Here is a 13,947-nt window from a genome sequence, read left to right as displayed (position 1 = left end):
TGGTCCTTCTGTAGCACAGTTGGTAGAGCATGGCGCTTGTAACGCCAGGGTAGTGGGTTCGATTCCTGGGACCACCCATACGTAGAATGTATGCACACATGACTGTAAGTCACTTTGGATAAAAGCGTCTGCTAAATGGCATATATTATTATTATATTATGTTTTTAGCATCATTGAATGCTTTGGTACCATTGTGCCCTGACACTTTGTGTGGGTTGATTATAGCGGTAGTCATTTCACTGGCGACGTTCTTTATAGTTATTTTGACCACGGTGGTTATTAGTGTCGTGATTTTGTGGTAGATACCGTTTTTGTGCATCATATCTCACTGCTTCTGAGTCTGAATGGTGCCGGAGGGGATGGCTGCTGTTTTAAGACTGCACACAACCAACTGTATAAGGCCATAAGCAAACAAGTAAATGCTCATCTAGAAGCGGCGCTCCTAGTGGCCGGGGACTTTATTGCAGGCAAACTTAAATCCGTTATTACCTCATTTCTACCAGCATATCACATGTACAACCAGAGGGAAAAAAATTCTAGACCACCTTTACTCCACACACAGAGATGCATACAAATCTCTCCGCCCTCCATTTTGCAAATCTGACCATAATTCTATTCTCCTGATTCCTGCTTACAAGCAAAAACTGAAGCAGGGAGTACCAGTGACTCGCTCAATACGGAAGTGGTAAGATGACATGGATGCTACTCTACAGGACTGTTTTGCTATTACAGACTGGAATATGTTCCGGGATTCATCCAATGGCATTGAGGAGTATCAGTCATCGGCTTCATCAATAAGTGCATTGACGACGTCGGCTCCATGGGGACGTACATATCCCATCCAGGAGCCATGGATTACAGGCAACATCCGCATTGAGCTAAAGGCTAGCGCTGCCGCTTTCAGGGACCAGGACACTAATCCGTACGCATATAAGAAATCCTGCAATGCCCTCCGACGAACCATCATACAGGCAAAGCGTCAATACAGGAATACGATTGAATCCTAAAACACCAGCTCTGACACTTGAAAACTATTACAGACTACAAAGGGAAACCCAGCCACGAGCTGCCCAGTGAAGCAAGCCTACCAGAAAGGGCTAAAAGCCTTTTATGCTCGCTTCGAGGCAAGCAACACTGAGGCATGTATGTATGAGAGCACCAGCTGTCCGACTATGTGATAATGCTCTCTCAAAATTAGGAAAAAAATCATCCAGAAAATCACACTGTAGGGTTTTTAATGAATTTATTTGCAAATTATGGTGGAAAATAAGTATTTGGTCAATAACAAAAGTTTCTCAATACTTTGTTATTATACCCTTTGTTGGCAATGACAGAGGTCAAACGTTTTCTGTAAGTCTTCACAAGGTTTTCACAAACTGTTGCTGGTACTTTGGCCCATTTCTCCATGCAGATCTCCTCTAGAGCAGTGATGTTTTGGGGCTGTTGCTGGGCCACACGGACTTTCAACTCCCTCCAAAGATTTTCTATGGGGTTGAGATCTGGAGACTGGCTAGGCCACTCCAGGACCTTGAAATGCTTCTTACGAAGACACTCCTTCGTTGCCCGGGCGGTGTGTTTGGGATCATTGTCATGCTGAAAGACACAGCCATGTTTAATCTTCAATGCCCTTGCTGATGGTAGGCTTTGTTACTTTGGTCCCAGCTTTCTGCAGGTCATTTACTAGGTCCCCCCCGTGTGGTTCTGGGATTTTTGCTCACCGTTCTTGTGATCATTTTGACCCCAAGGTGAGATCTTGCGTGGAGCCCCAGATCGAGGGAGATTATCAGTGGTCTTGTATGTCTTCCATTTCCTGATAATTGCTCCCACAGTTGATTTCTTCAAACCAAGCTGCTTACCTATTGCAGATTCAGTCTTCCCACCCTGGTGCAGGTCTACAATTTTGTTTCTGGTGTCCTTTGAGAGCTCTTTGGTCTTGGCCATAGTGGAGTTTGTAGTGTGACTGTTTGAGGTTGTGGACAGGTGTCTTTTATACTGATATCAAGTTCAAACAGGTGCCATTAATACAGATAACGAGTGGAGGACAGAGGAGCCTCTTAAAGAAGAAGTTACAGGTCTGTGAGAGCCAGAAATCTTGCTTGTTTGTAGGTGACCAAATACTTATTTTCCACCATAATTTGCAAATAAATAAATTAAAAATCCTACAATGTGATTTTCTGGATTTTTTTCCCTCATTTTGTCTGTCATAGTTGAAGTGTACCTATGATGAAAATTGTGGGAGAACTTGCACAATTGGTGGCTGACTAAATTATTTTTTGCCCCACTGTATATCAAAGGAATTAATCGAACAAATGGACCATTTCCGATGTTTATGGGACATATTGGAGTGCCAACAAAAGAAGCTCGTCAAAGGTAAGGCATGAATTATATTTTTATTTCTGAGTTTTGTGTCGCACCTGCAGGGTTGAAATGTGCTTTTCTCTCTTTGTTTACTATGGTGCTATCCTCAGATAATAGCATTGTTTGCTTTCGCTGAAAAGCCTTTTTGAAATCTGACATGTGACAAGTGTAGCTTTAATTTGCTATTTTGCATGTGTGATTTAATGAAAGTTTGATTTTTATAGTAATTTATTTGAATTTGGCACTCTGTATTTTCCCTGGCTTATGGCCAGGTGGGTCCCACATATCCCAGAGAGGATTTAACAAGTATCCATGTTGGTGATATGAATGGTGTCAGGATAATGAAAACCGAGGAAGGATCAACAACATTGTAGTTATTCCACAATACTAACCTAATTGACAGAGGTAAAATATGGGACCCTGTGCAGAGTAAATATATTCCCAAAGCATAGATCCTGTTTGCAACAAGGCACTAAAGTCAAACTCCCCAAAAATATGGCAAAGCAACTAACCTTTTGTCCTAAACATGAAGTGTTATATCTGGGGCAAATCAAGTGCAACACATTACTGAGCACCACTCTCCATATTTTCAAGTATACTGATGGCTGCATCATGTTATAGGTATGCTTGTAATCGTTATGGACTGGGGAGTTTTTCAGGATGAAAAAATAAGCGGAATGGAGCTAAGCACAAATGCAAAATCCTAGAGGAAAACCTGGTTTAGTCTGCTTTCCACCAGACACTGTGAGATGAATTCAGCTTTCAGCAGGACAATAACCTAAAACACAAGGCCAAATCTACACTGGAGTTGCTTACCAAGAAACAGTGAATGTTCCTGAGTGGCCGAGTTACAGTTTTGGCTTAAAAAACACAACAAAAGGTGAAGGGCTATGAATACTTTTTTAGAAGGCACTGTACATGCCTGAAAAAAAATAAAAATAGACACAAACACAGAAACACAAAAAAGGTTGTTCATATAAACACATGTATCAGGTTTGTCTTAATATAACCACATGGCTCATGTTTATCTTAATATAAACAAATGTACACACTTTTTCTCCCCAATTTCAATCTTATCTCACTGCTGCAACCTCAACGGGCTCGGGAGGTGAAGGTCTAGTCATGTGTCCTCCGAAAAACAGCTAAACCGCGCTTCTTAACACCTGTCCGCTTAACCCAGAAGCCAGCCGCACCAATGTGTAGGAGGAAACACTGTTCAACTGACAACTGAGGTCAGCCCACCACAAGGGGTCGCTAGAGTGCGATGAGCCAAGTAAAGCCCCCCGCAGGCCAAACCCTCCCCTAAACCGTACGACGCTGGGCCAATTGTGCGCCGCCCTCTGGGACTTCCGATCACGGCCGTTTGTGATACAGTCCGGGATTAAACCCGGGTCCATAAGTGACACCGTAGACCGCTGCAGTGCCTTAGACCGCTGCAGTGCCTTAGATCGCTGCAGTGCCTTAGACCGCTGCAGTGCCTTAGACCGCTGCAGTACCTTAGACCGCTGCAGTGCCTTAGACCGCTGCAGTGCCTTAGACCGCTGCAGTACCTTAGACCGCTGCAGTGCCTTAGATCGCTGCAGTGCCTTAGACCGCTGCAGTGCCTTAGACCGCTGCAGTACCTTAGACCGCTGCGCCACTCTGGAGGCATCGTATCATGTTTATTTTAATAGAAACACATGGATCATGTTTATCTTAATAAAAACACATGGATCATGTTTATCTTAATAAAAACACATGGATCATGCTTCATTTAATATAAACACATGGATCATGTTTATTTTAATAAAAACACATGGATCATGTTTATCTTAATAAAAACACATGGATCATGTTTATCTTAATAAAAACACATGGATCATGTTTATCTTAATAAAAACACATGGATCATGCTTCATTTAATATAAACACATTGATCATGTTTCTCTTAATATAAACATCCAAACACACAGATTGACAGTCACATTGGCTGGAAGGGGACAATGGCCGTTACACATCCTAGAGCAGAATGCCATGTGTGCGTCCCCTCTAGCCTCTGTCCTCCTCCCAGCCCATCTCCCTGTGACCCTTCCATGACCTTCTACGCTACAGGGTCATCAAAGAGGTCAGGGCTTAGTAACAGAGAACGACGCCATAAAATTACAGTCACAGAGCCACAACTGGATAATGATGACACACTACGCCCTCAAGGTAACCATTCTTCACACATCACACCACTAAGCACCAACCCGCAGACATATCATTTCCCCTGCCACGCCCGGACAGCACAATGAATCACCAACACTGTGGCTGGACATTCCAATGTTGGACTTTAGCCTCCCCTTGATCTTAAAATGGGTGGAGCTGGGCAGTAAACAACCACAACAACATCGGATAAACAAACTCATCACGTAAGGGGGGGAATTTCTTAGGCCCTATTTTCACTTCAAATATCTATTGAATATTCTGCTTAAAGGCCCTGAGCTGTGCCTATTGACTGACTGCGTCCTTCCTCTGAGTGAGGATTACTGTTTTCCACCCTTTTTTCCCATTTGACAATTGAATGATTAATTGGGATACCTGGTGCGGCTGCATAAACAGGTTTGTTCTGTCAAGAAAAAACAGCCCGGTGGTAATTTAATAACAGGACTGGTTTTCCAGATCTTCAAGCTATTTTGTTTGTGTGGCCTCGAAATAACAATTTCCATATGTATTTATAACGACATCATATGCAGCGTTCTACTGGGGTCCTTTGAAAAACTAGACAGAGATCAAGAGGTAAAACTTTATTTGGATAGTCCCATGTAGATGATTTACAGATTGTCATACTATCAACAAACAATATGTCGATAAGCAAATGCTTGCTAAGGTTAGGTCAAGAATAAGGGTTAGGGTATGGTTAGGGCTAGGGTAAGGGTTAAGTTTAGAGTTAGGATAAGGATTTGGGTTAGTGGATAGTTAGTTTAAATGTGGTCAACATATGCAAAATTACTAAGCAGGTTGTAATGCAACAAAATATGAAAAATGCAAGGGGGGTGAATACTTTCGTAAGCCACTGTACAAACCATCTACTTAGAACAATCCAAATAAAGTGTTACCCAAAGATGTACTTCAGTTTGAGACTGCATTTAAGTCCAGGCAGGGCTCAAATAACACTCATCACGATTGAGTTTCTCTATCAACTTACAAAACTTCCACAGAAGTTTCTGGAATTTGATATTCTTTCTGCACCACATTATTCTCCACTTCCCACATGGCCAGTGTGTGTGCTGATCATCTGTCTCCTCTTGGTAGAATGCGTGCCACATGGACTAATAAAAACCCAGGTAATGGCAGTCAGCAACTAAAAAAAAACTTTGAGAGCGCCGAGCGGCCACTGCACTGACACTTCAATTTCCTCCCCAGCAGGAGAGATAGGGAGAACAGAGGTGAGGCATTATATAGTCCACATCACTGGGACAGTCTGGTTCATTTTTTACCCACAATACAGCCCCGACGGACTGACTTCCAGATTCCATAGACAAGACCATTTCCTTCTGACATCCATCCCTCCTCCTCCCCCTAGCTCAAAATGGAAGCTTGTTTTCTTTCGATAAATATGAAATGTGTCAGCCTTCCTGCTTCTAAGGTCTTTGAGGAGGGTTATATCAAAGTGTCTACAGACATTACAGTGTGTGTGTGTGTGTGTGTTTCTGGGTGTGTGTGTACTTCTGTGTGTGCACATCCTTATGTGTGTTTGCCTCTGTGTATGAGTGCCTGTGTGTATGTGTGTGTGTGCCAGTGTGTGTGTGTATGTGTGTCTGTTTGTGTGTGGGCCTGTGTGTGTGTGGGTGTGTGTGTCCCTGTGTGTGTACGCCTTTGTGTGTGCATGTTCCCTCCTGCTCAATCATTGGTAGATATGTAGATGGAGCTTCATTATAACACAGCAGCAGATGTCTGTCTCCCAATTACATTATCGCTGCAATAACCAGCCCTGAACACTACCTGGCCCAGTGTGTGGAGTCCATCACAAAATGGGCCCATGGCAAGAACACACTCCATTTGTTAATGATATTACCAGACATTTACAAAATCATTCCCTTGTAATAACTGGAGTTTATTACAAAAAGTGTGGGTTAGTATTGTAATTAATCTGACGTCTTGTGTGTGTGTGTGTGTGTGTGTGTGTGTGTGTGTGTGTGTGTGTGTGTGTGTGTGTGTGTGTGTGTGTGTGTGTGTGTGTGTGTGTGTGTGTGTGTGTGTGTGTGTGTGTGTGTGTGTGTACGTCTGCATGCATGTGTGTGTGTATATATGTTAGTATATGTGAGTGTGTGTGACTGTGTGTGTGTGTGTGTGTGTGTGTGTGTATGTGTGTGTGTGTGTGTGTGTGTGTGTGTGTGTGTGTGTGTGTGTGTGTGTGTGTGTGTGTGTGTGTGTGCACGTCTGCATGCATGTGTGTGTGTGTGTGTGTGTGTGTGTGTGTATATGTTAGTATATGTGAGTGTGTGTGACTGTGTGTGTGTGTGCACGTCTGCATGCATGTGTGTGTGTGTATATATGTTAGTATATGTGAGTGTGTGTGACTGTGTGTGTGTGTGTGTTTCTCTACCTGGTCCTCTTCTCCTCCTCCCTCCTCGTCATACTTCAGGATGTTGTCTCTGACATCGTCCTCAGGGTCAATAAGCAGCTGCTTGGCCTGACGCTCCTTATCACGACGCTTCATCCATACCACAAACAACAACACAAGAACTACAGAGGAGGAATGGAAAGGGAGGCAGAAAGGGATCGAGAGAGAGAGATATAAAGAAATAAAAAGAGAGCAAAATATCCCATATTACAAAACATAAGATATTTTGCATACACATGTAAATCAATTCAGAATGTAAACCGTGCCACGAGATTGATCAGTGCTATCTATCTTTTGGGTAATCCAGAAATAATCTACTGCTATCTCTTGGGCATGACGTTTAGCTCCTTAACAATCCCTGCGGCTATGTTTAGGAATGGTAAGGGGTGACATTTATCTTGTTTTGTACAGTGCCTTGTAAAAGTATTCATCCCCCTTGGCGTTTTTTCCTATTTTGTTGCATTACAACCTGTAATTTGAATAGATTTTTACTTGGAGTTCATGCTTTGTTTCACAATAAAACAAGATTTTGCATCTTCAAAGCATGTTGTGTAAATCAAATGATACAAACCCCCCAAAAATCTATTTTAATTCCAGGTTGTAAGTCAACAAAATAGGAAAACTGCCAAGGGGGTGAATACTTTCGCAAGCCACTGTATGTGTGCGGTGGGCGGAGTGACGGCACTGGTGTCCGGTGTGTGTGTGTGTGTGTGTGTGTGTGTGTGTGTGTGTGTGTGTGTGTGTGTGTGTGTGTGTGTGTGTGTGTGTGTGTGTGTGTGTGTGTGTGTGTGTGTGTGTGTGTGTGTGTGTGTGTGCATGCGTGCACTGAGGCAAAGCGGCAGTGGGACACTCACTGAGCAGGATAATGATGCAGAGCAGGATGGCGATGATGGCGCCCGTGCCCAGCCCTGCAGCGACAATGTGCTGCTGGTCGGTGCAGTCCCCGTTGTGGTCACACTGACACACCTTGACCCGCAGGTAGGATGTGTTGGACATGGGCAGGTTGCCAGAGTCAGTGATGATGATAGGGATTTCGTAGATGCCGCTTTCCAGGAAACCGATCTTCAGGCTCAACTGGGCAAAGTCACCTGGGGGTGAGAGGGAGTGGGGGAGGATGAGAGCAGGAGGGAGGGAGATGTAAAGGAAGAGAAAGCGAGAGAAATAGAAAAATGTTACTTCATGACAAAAAACTAAATAACACAAAACAACACTAAGCTTGACCTCTACATAACAAATCCAAGTGCAACTATTTCATCTCTGAACTTATTAGAAATGAGATAATCAACTTATTACTACTGGGGAAAAAAGCTGAACAGAACAGCATAACTTCCTATACCTGGACGTTGCCAGCATATGTCATCCAAAACATGGTCAGGATTTATATTTATAATTTTATAAACCCGCTGATGACCTTTTGATAATGGAGCTTAGGCTAAACTCCTCCAGCTCCTACTAACCATTTGGCTGTTATACTATTAAGATATTTATTCACTATGGTTTACACTCACAACATCTAACCGCTAGCAACGCACAACAAATGAGTCATTCCTCTTTTTTTGTGTTGGCATAATTAGCATAATCAATTAGTGAGCTGCTTGATAAAGCGAAGGCCTGCTATTAATCTCTTTTATAGTACATTGTCTACATTAAGGTCATGTGAGGAACCCACACTGAGAACACTGTCTACTGTTATAGGTCACTGCACCTGACCCTATGGAAAGCCTGAAACCACATGTCAACCCTTGGACATGAAGCCTATATAGTACTGCCTCTATGCCAGTGCCAAGCACATACAGTCCCAAACCCTATTATCACCATCCAAATAACTAGGGCCACACGGTGGTTCTCCATTTTCACTGGCAGTTAATTGATGAATGTAATTTATTGGCCAGAATGGCTCTTGGTGACCCAGGTCTAAATCGGTCTCTGATTACATGGGAAGAATGAAAACCAGAAGTACTGCCAACCCACAGGCCCAGGTATATTGATTAGCCCTCATTTTGTTATGGTTGTGTCTTACCACTGAGCCGTGTGATGGTCCAGTTTCTCTGTATGTCTGAGGGCCTGTTAGCCAGCTCGAATGCGAAGGGTCCGGCATTGGGGCTGAGGTCTCCGTCAAGTGCTGTGATGTTGAAGCCGTTGGGCTCAGGTTTCTCACACATCTCAGTCTCCTGGGGGTAGACATGGGGCGCGTTGTCATTTATGTCCAGCAGGAAGATCTGCAGGGTGCCTGTACCGCTCGCTGGGGGGATGCCTGGACGGGACAACACACACAGACAGAGACACACACAGACACGCACACACACACACACGTACATTGATAAAAATATAGATTTTAATAAATCAACATAACCATAAGGGGAAATATATAAAGAAGTGATCTGCCTCATTTTAATGCATGATGTCTCACTGCACTGTGGTAATGCATAAAGTCCTTATCCTGAGCCTGGTGCTTGGTGGTAAACTAGGGCATAGAGGAGCAGCAGCAGCCACCCTGCAGGGACAGGACCCCTCCAGATGGGGGGAGGGCAGAGGGTCTGGGTGTGTGATCTGAAGTGAGTGTGTCTTCCTGACGAAGGGGGAGGCCACGGGGTGAGAATACTAAAGCAGACAGACAGAGAAGAGCCTACTGTCGTTGCCTTAGCCCCGGAGCCCCAGAGCCTCAGCTCCTCTATGTATTCATGGGGCTAAGAGGCTTTTTTTGCCATTCAGGCCACGCTCAAAGGAGCTAGTCATCCAATCCTAACCTATTAATGCTGAGAAAACTCTATATTGGGTGAGTTTAAGCCTATTGGCCTGTGTTGTGCTCCGTGGAACAGGCTAAACCTGAACAGAGGTAAATCCATTCAGGGAAGGAGAGAGGAGAGAGGTGAACACGTCCACAGTGTGTCTGTTTAGTCTGGGCTGCCTCGGAAACAATTCCTTCAACAGGGTAGCTTTTGCTACATTGATGTCAGGGACAATGTTAACCTTGAACAAGGTAGCTAGGTTTGACATTTTTCCTTGCTAAAAACAATATTCTCCTAGGTTACTTGTGAGAAGCAGATATTAGAGCCTGATGGCTAGGCTACGTACCGCTGTCAGAGGCCAGGAAGGTGGCGCTGTACATGTTGTCCTTCACGTAGGGCGATTCACGGTCCAGGACGGCGATGGTTGTGATGTGCCCGGTGTTAGGGTCGATTCTCAGCCAGTTGGCTGGGTCTGAGAGCCTGGTGTATCTGAGAATACAAAGGACGAGTCAAAAGAGAACCATTGCGCTCTCCCACAAGCTTGATTGGTGCGTAAAACCCGCACATTCAGACAAACAAAAAGGTGTAATGGGTCTGCACTCAAAAAGATGTCACACAAAGCTTACTTCCTGATTCTACTTTTTAAAATGATTTTCACTGCATCCGGCTTCACAGCCTTCTTCAGTGTGTACATTTACAGAGGACGAGGAAAGCTTACAGAAGATACAAGACAACCTTACATGTTAGTTTTTCTCTCATGCAGACATGTAAATGTAAGGCTAAAGGTGTTGAATGTTCAGTAAAAGGGAATGTTTTCATTGACGTAATGCTAGTCAGTGCTTTGAGCAAACTGTATGAACAATTCTGCATGAATACAGCTATTTAGTGTCATTACTACCTAATGGTCTGCTGCATGAATCTATCAGGGTCCTGTGCTGTGAAGGTGGTTAGTGCTGATTCTGGTTGCATCCCCTCCTCAAGTTTGATGAGTTTGGGGTTGGGTTCAAAGTTAGGGCTCTCGTTGACATCGATGACCCTGATGGAGACCGTGGCGGTGGACTGGCGAGGGGAGTGGATGCCCCGGGCGAGGGACACCTCGTTCACCGCTACCACCGTCAACACGTACGTCCTGCTGATCTCATAGTCGATTGGCTGTAGGGAGGAAAACAACAGTATATAAGTGTACTGTATGTTTCATTGAGTGTAAGAGAATGGATGGATAAAGTATTTATTCTGTTTTTCTTGATCGGTAAAATATTAGTATTATTTTTCTAATGCTATATGACAAAGAGCCCAGGAGAAGTCAAGTAGGAGCTACTGTAGCTAGTTCTACAACAGTTGACCAGTTAGTCTTCAATTGCTATACACACACACACGCGCACGCACACACACACACACACACACACACACACACACACACACACACACACACACACACACACACACACACACACACACACACACACACACACACACACACACACACACACACACACACACACACACACACACACACACACAGAGAGAGTTAAATAAAACAGTTGACATGCACCTTTGCTCTCTCTGCTATAGATAACTCCTATAGCTTGCAAACATAGAAGGCATTATAAACTATTCATTTAATCTTTAAGGGCTGTCTTCGCTATTCATGGTCAGTGACCCCTAGGGGGGCCCCCATGGGGGGGTGGATTGAGTCTGAGGGGGTAGCAGCCAGTCTCACCTTGACAACAGTTACCAGGCCCTCGTTAGTGGTGGGGTCGGTTGGCACGGAGAACCTGCCGGTGGGGTCGCCCCCGGTGATCTTGTAGACAGTGTTCCAGGCTGGCGTGTTGGGCTGGTCTTTGTCTGTCACCGTTAGGTTGGCCACGATGACATTCACCCGGTTCTCAGGCACCTCTCCAAAGAACTGCATTAATAAAAGATGGGGGATGGGACAGAGAGCAGTTAGAGAGCAGTTAGACATACTGCTGCGCCAGTGGAAAACACAGGCTCTGTGCTCCAGCACTACACTCCCGACATTTCAGGTAAATAAATGTCCACAGCAACTTATCATGTTATCTTCACCATCTCGGTCTGATAGAAAAACAATACACTTACATTACACAGAGGGGAAGCATCTCTCACAAATACATTCAGCACCTTTCTCTGCTCTCTTCTCCTCTGCTCTCGCTCATCTCCTCTCTTTGTCTGCCTGATGTACTTAGGATGTCAGAACTTACATGTGTGTACTGTGTTCTTTCCCCCTTCTGATGACCAGGTGGCGAATCGCATCTCTGCATGTCTGGCAGACATATCAGTGTGGATGACGGATCACCACCTCAAGCTGAACCTCGGCAAGACGGAGCTGCTCTTCCTCCCGGGGAAGGACTGCCTGTTCCATGATCTCGCCATCACGGTTGACAACTCCATTGTGTCCTCCTCCCAGAGCGCTAAGAACCTTGGCGTGATCCTGGACAACACCCTGTCGTTCTCAACTAACATCAAGGCGGTGGCCCGTTCCTGTAGGTTCATGCTCTACAACATCCGCAGAGTACGACCCTGCCTCACACAGGAAGCGGCGCAGGTCCTAATCCAGGCACTTGTCATCTCCCGTCTGGATTACTGCAACTCGCTGTTGGCTGGGCTCCCTGCCTGTGCCATTAAACCCCTACAACTCATCCAGAACGCCGCAGCCCGTCTGGTGTTCAACCTTCCCAAGTTCTCTCACGTCACCCCGCTCCTCCGCTCTCTCCACTGGCTTCCAGTTGAAGCTCGCATCCGCTACAAGACCATGGTGCTTGCCTACGGAGCTGTGAGGGGAACGGCACCTCAGTACCTCCAGGCTCTGATCAGGCCCTACACCCAAACAAGGGCACTGCGTTCATCCACCTCTGGCCTGCTCGCCTCCCTACCACTGAGGAAGTACAGTTCCCGCTCAGCCCAGTCAAAACTGTTCGCTGCTCTGGCCGACCAATGGTGGAACACACTCCCTCACGACGCCAGGACAGCAGAGTCAATCACCACCTTCCGGAGACACCTGAAACCCCACCTCTTTAAGGAATACCTAGGATAGGATAAAGTAATCCTTCTCACCCCCCTTAAAAGATTTAGATGCACTATTTTAAAGTGGCTGTTCCACTGGATGTCATAAGGTGAATGCACCAATTTGTAAGTCGCTCTGGATAAGAGCGTCTGCTAAATGACTTAAATGTAATGTAAATGTGTGTGGGTTATGTACACATAGACAGTGTGACAGTGCTATGACTGTAACACACAGTGTGGTGTAGTACATGGATGTGAAGCTGTGTTCTTTCTCACCGTCTCTGCAGTGAACTCCGGTGGGTTGTCATTGATGTCCGTGACTTTGATGACGGCGGTGGCGGTGTTGGAGAGACCGTACATGGGGTTGCCCTCCATGTCTGTGGCCTGGATGATCAACGTGTACTGAGGCACTTTCTGCAAGAAGAATAACATGTTGGAAAATAATTAACTCTGTATACGAATAACACCTAAACCCTTGTGTTGAGCCTTACGTGTAGGTTGAATCTTACATAAACCAAACTAATGATCATTTTTAATTTCTCTAAATTATTCAATTCAATTTCTCTTATCCTAACAAACTAATATCTGTCAAACCACAATGAGGATGTTGAGGAATCCTAGTTATTCTCACAATGATCAAGTCTACATCATTTCCCTGTGGAGAGAGAAAGGATTTATAGAAAGAAGTCTGCTTGCTGTGGGAGTGCAACACTTCCACATTTCCACTATGTGTAGCATCATGGTGCATGATGGGTAATCCCACTGTAATAAATTACTCCCTTCACATTAAAAGCCACTCAAGTGACTAGGTAATGAGAATTGGGCAAATTACTTTCACGGTGGCAACTGCCGTACATATAACAGCTATAACAGTGGCCCCAGGGGTGAACTTGATATAGCAGGCCAGCTAGCCAGATTGCCCTCGCCAGAATTGCACCAACTGGCTTTGTTTCCCCACCTCAACTTATATATTTATTTTGTCACTTCCATCCAGTATAAGCAAGACCATCGCCATGCAATTAAATAGGAGAGTGTTCCCATTAATAGCAACGGGGAGAAAAATAAACATTTATCTGCTCAATGATGCATGTTGCCTCCTTGTTAGAGGCAATAAGTATGAAGTGGGCGATGAGTCCATTTCTGGGCTCCGTTGGTAAAACGGCAATCAGTCATGCTTAGCGAGCTTAATTAGTTTTGAGACACAGTGAAGATTATCATCAGCAAAAACAACCCAAAACTACACTGTTCTGTTTG

General features: G+C 44.8%; 1 protein-coding gene across 1 annotated transcript in view; it reads right to left on the bottom strand.

Annotated features, from left to right (window-relative positions):
- The window catches only part of LOC118402527 (cadherin-2-like), a 104,023-nt gene that overhangs the window by 13,772 nt on the left and 76,304 nt on the right, over positions 1 to 13,947 (bottom strand). Inside the window, exons 8-14 of the mRNA XM_052476877.1 lie at positions 12,970 to 13,107; positions 11,393 to 11,578; positions 10,571 to 10,824; positions 10,019 to 10,161; positions 8,964 to 9,197; positions 7,798 to 8,031; positions 6,926 to 7,065 (exon numbers count right to left, since the gene is read on the bottom strand). Coding sequence (XP_052332837.1) covers positions 6,926 to 7,065; positions 7,798 to 8,031; positions 8,964 to 9,197; positions 10,019 to 10,161; positions 10,571 to 10,824; positions 11,393 to 11,578; positions 12,970 to 13,107 — 1,329 coding nt within the window. The remainder of the gene's footprint in view (positions 1 to 6,925; positions 7,066 to 7,797; positions 8,032 to 8,963; positions 9,198 to 10,018; positions 10,162 to 10,570; positions 10,825 to 11,392; positions 11,579 to 12,969; positions 13,108 to 13,947) is intronic.

The sequence above is a fragment of the Oncorhynchus keta genome, chromosome 23, assembly GCF_023373465.1.
Source record: "Oncorhynchus keta strain PuntledgeMale-10-30-2019 chromosome 23, Oket_V2, whole genome shotgun sequence".
Lineage (NCBI taxonomy): Eukaryota > Metazoa > Chordata > Actinopteri > Salmoniformes > Salmonidae > Oncorhynchus > Oncorhynchus keta.
This window is presented reverse-complemented; position numbering and strand designations above follow the sequence as displayed.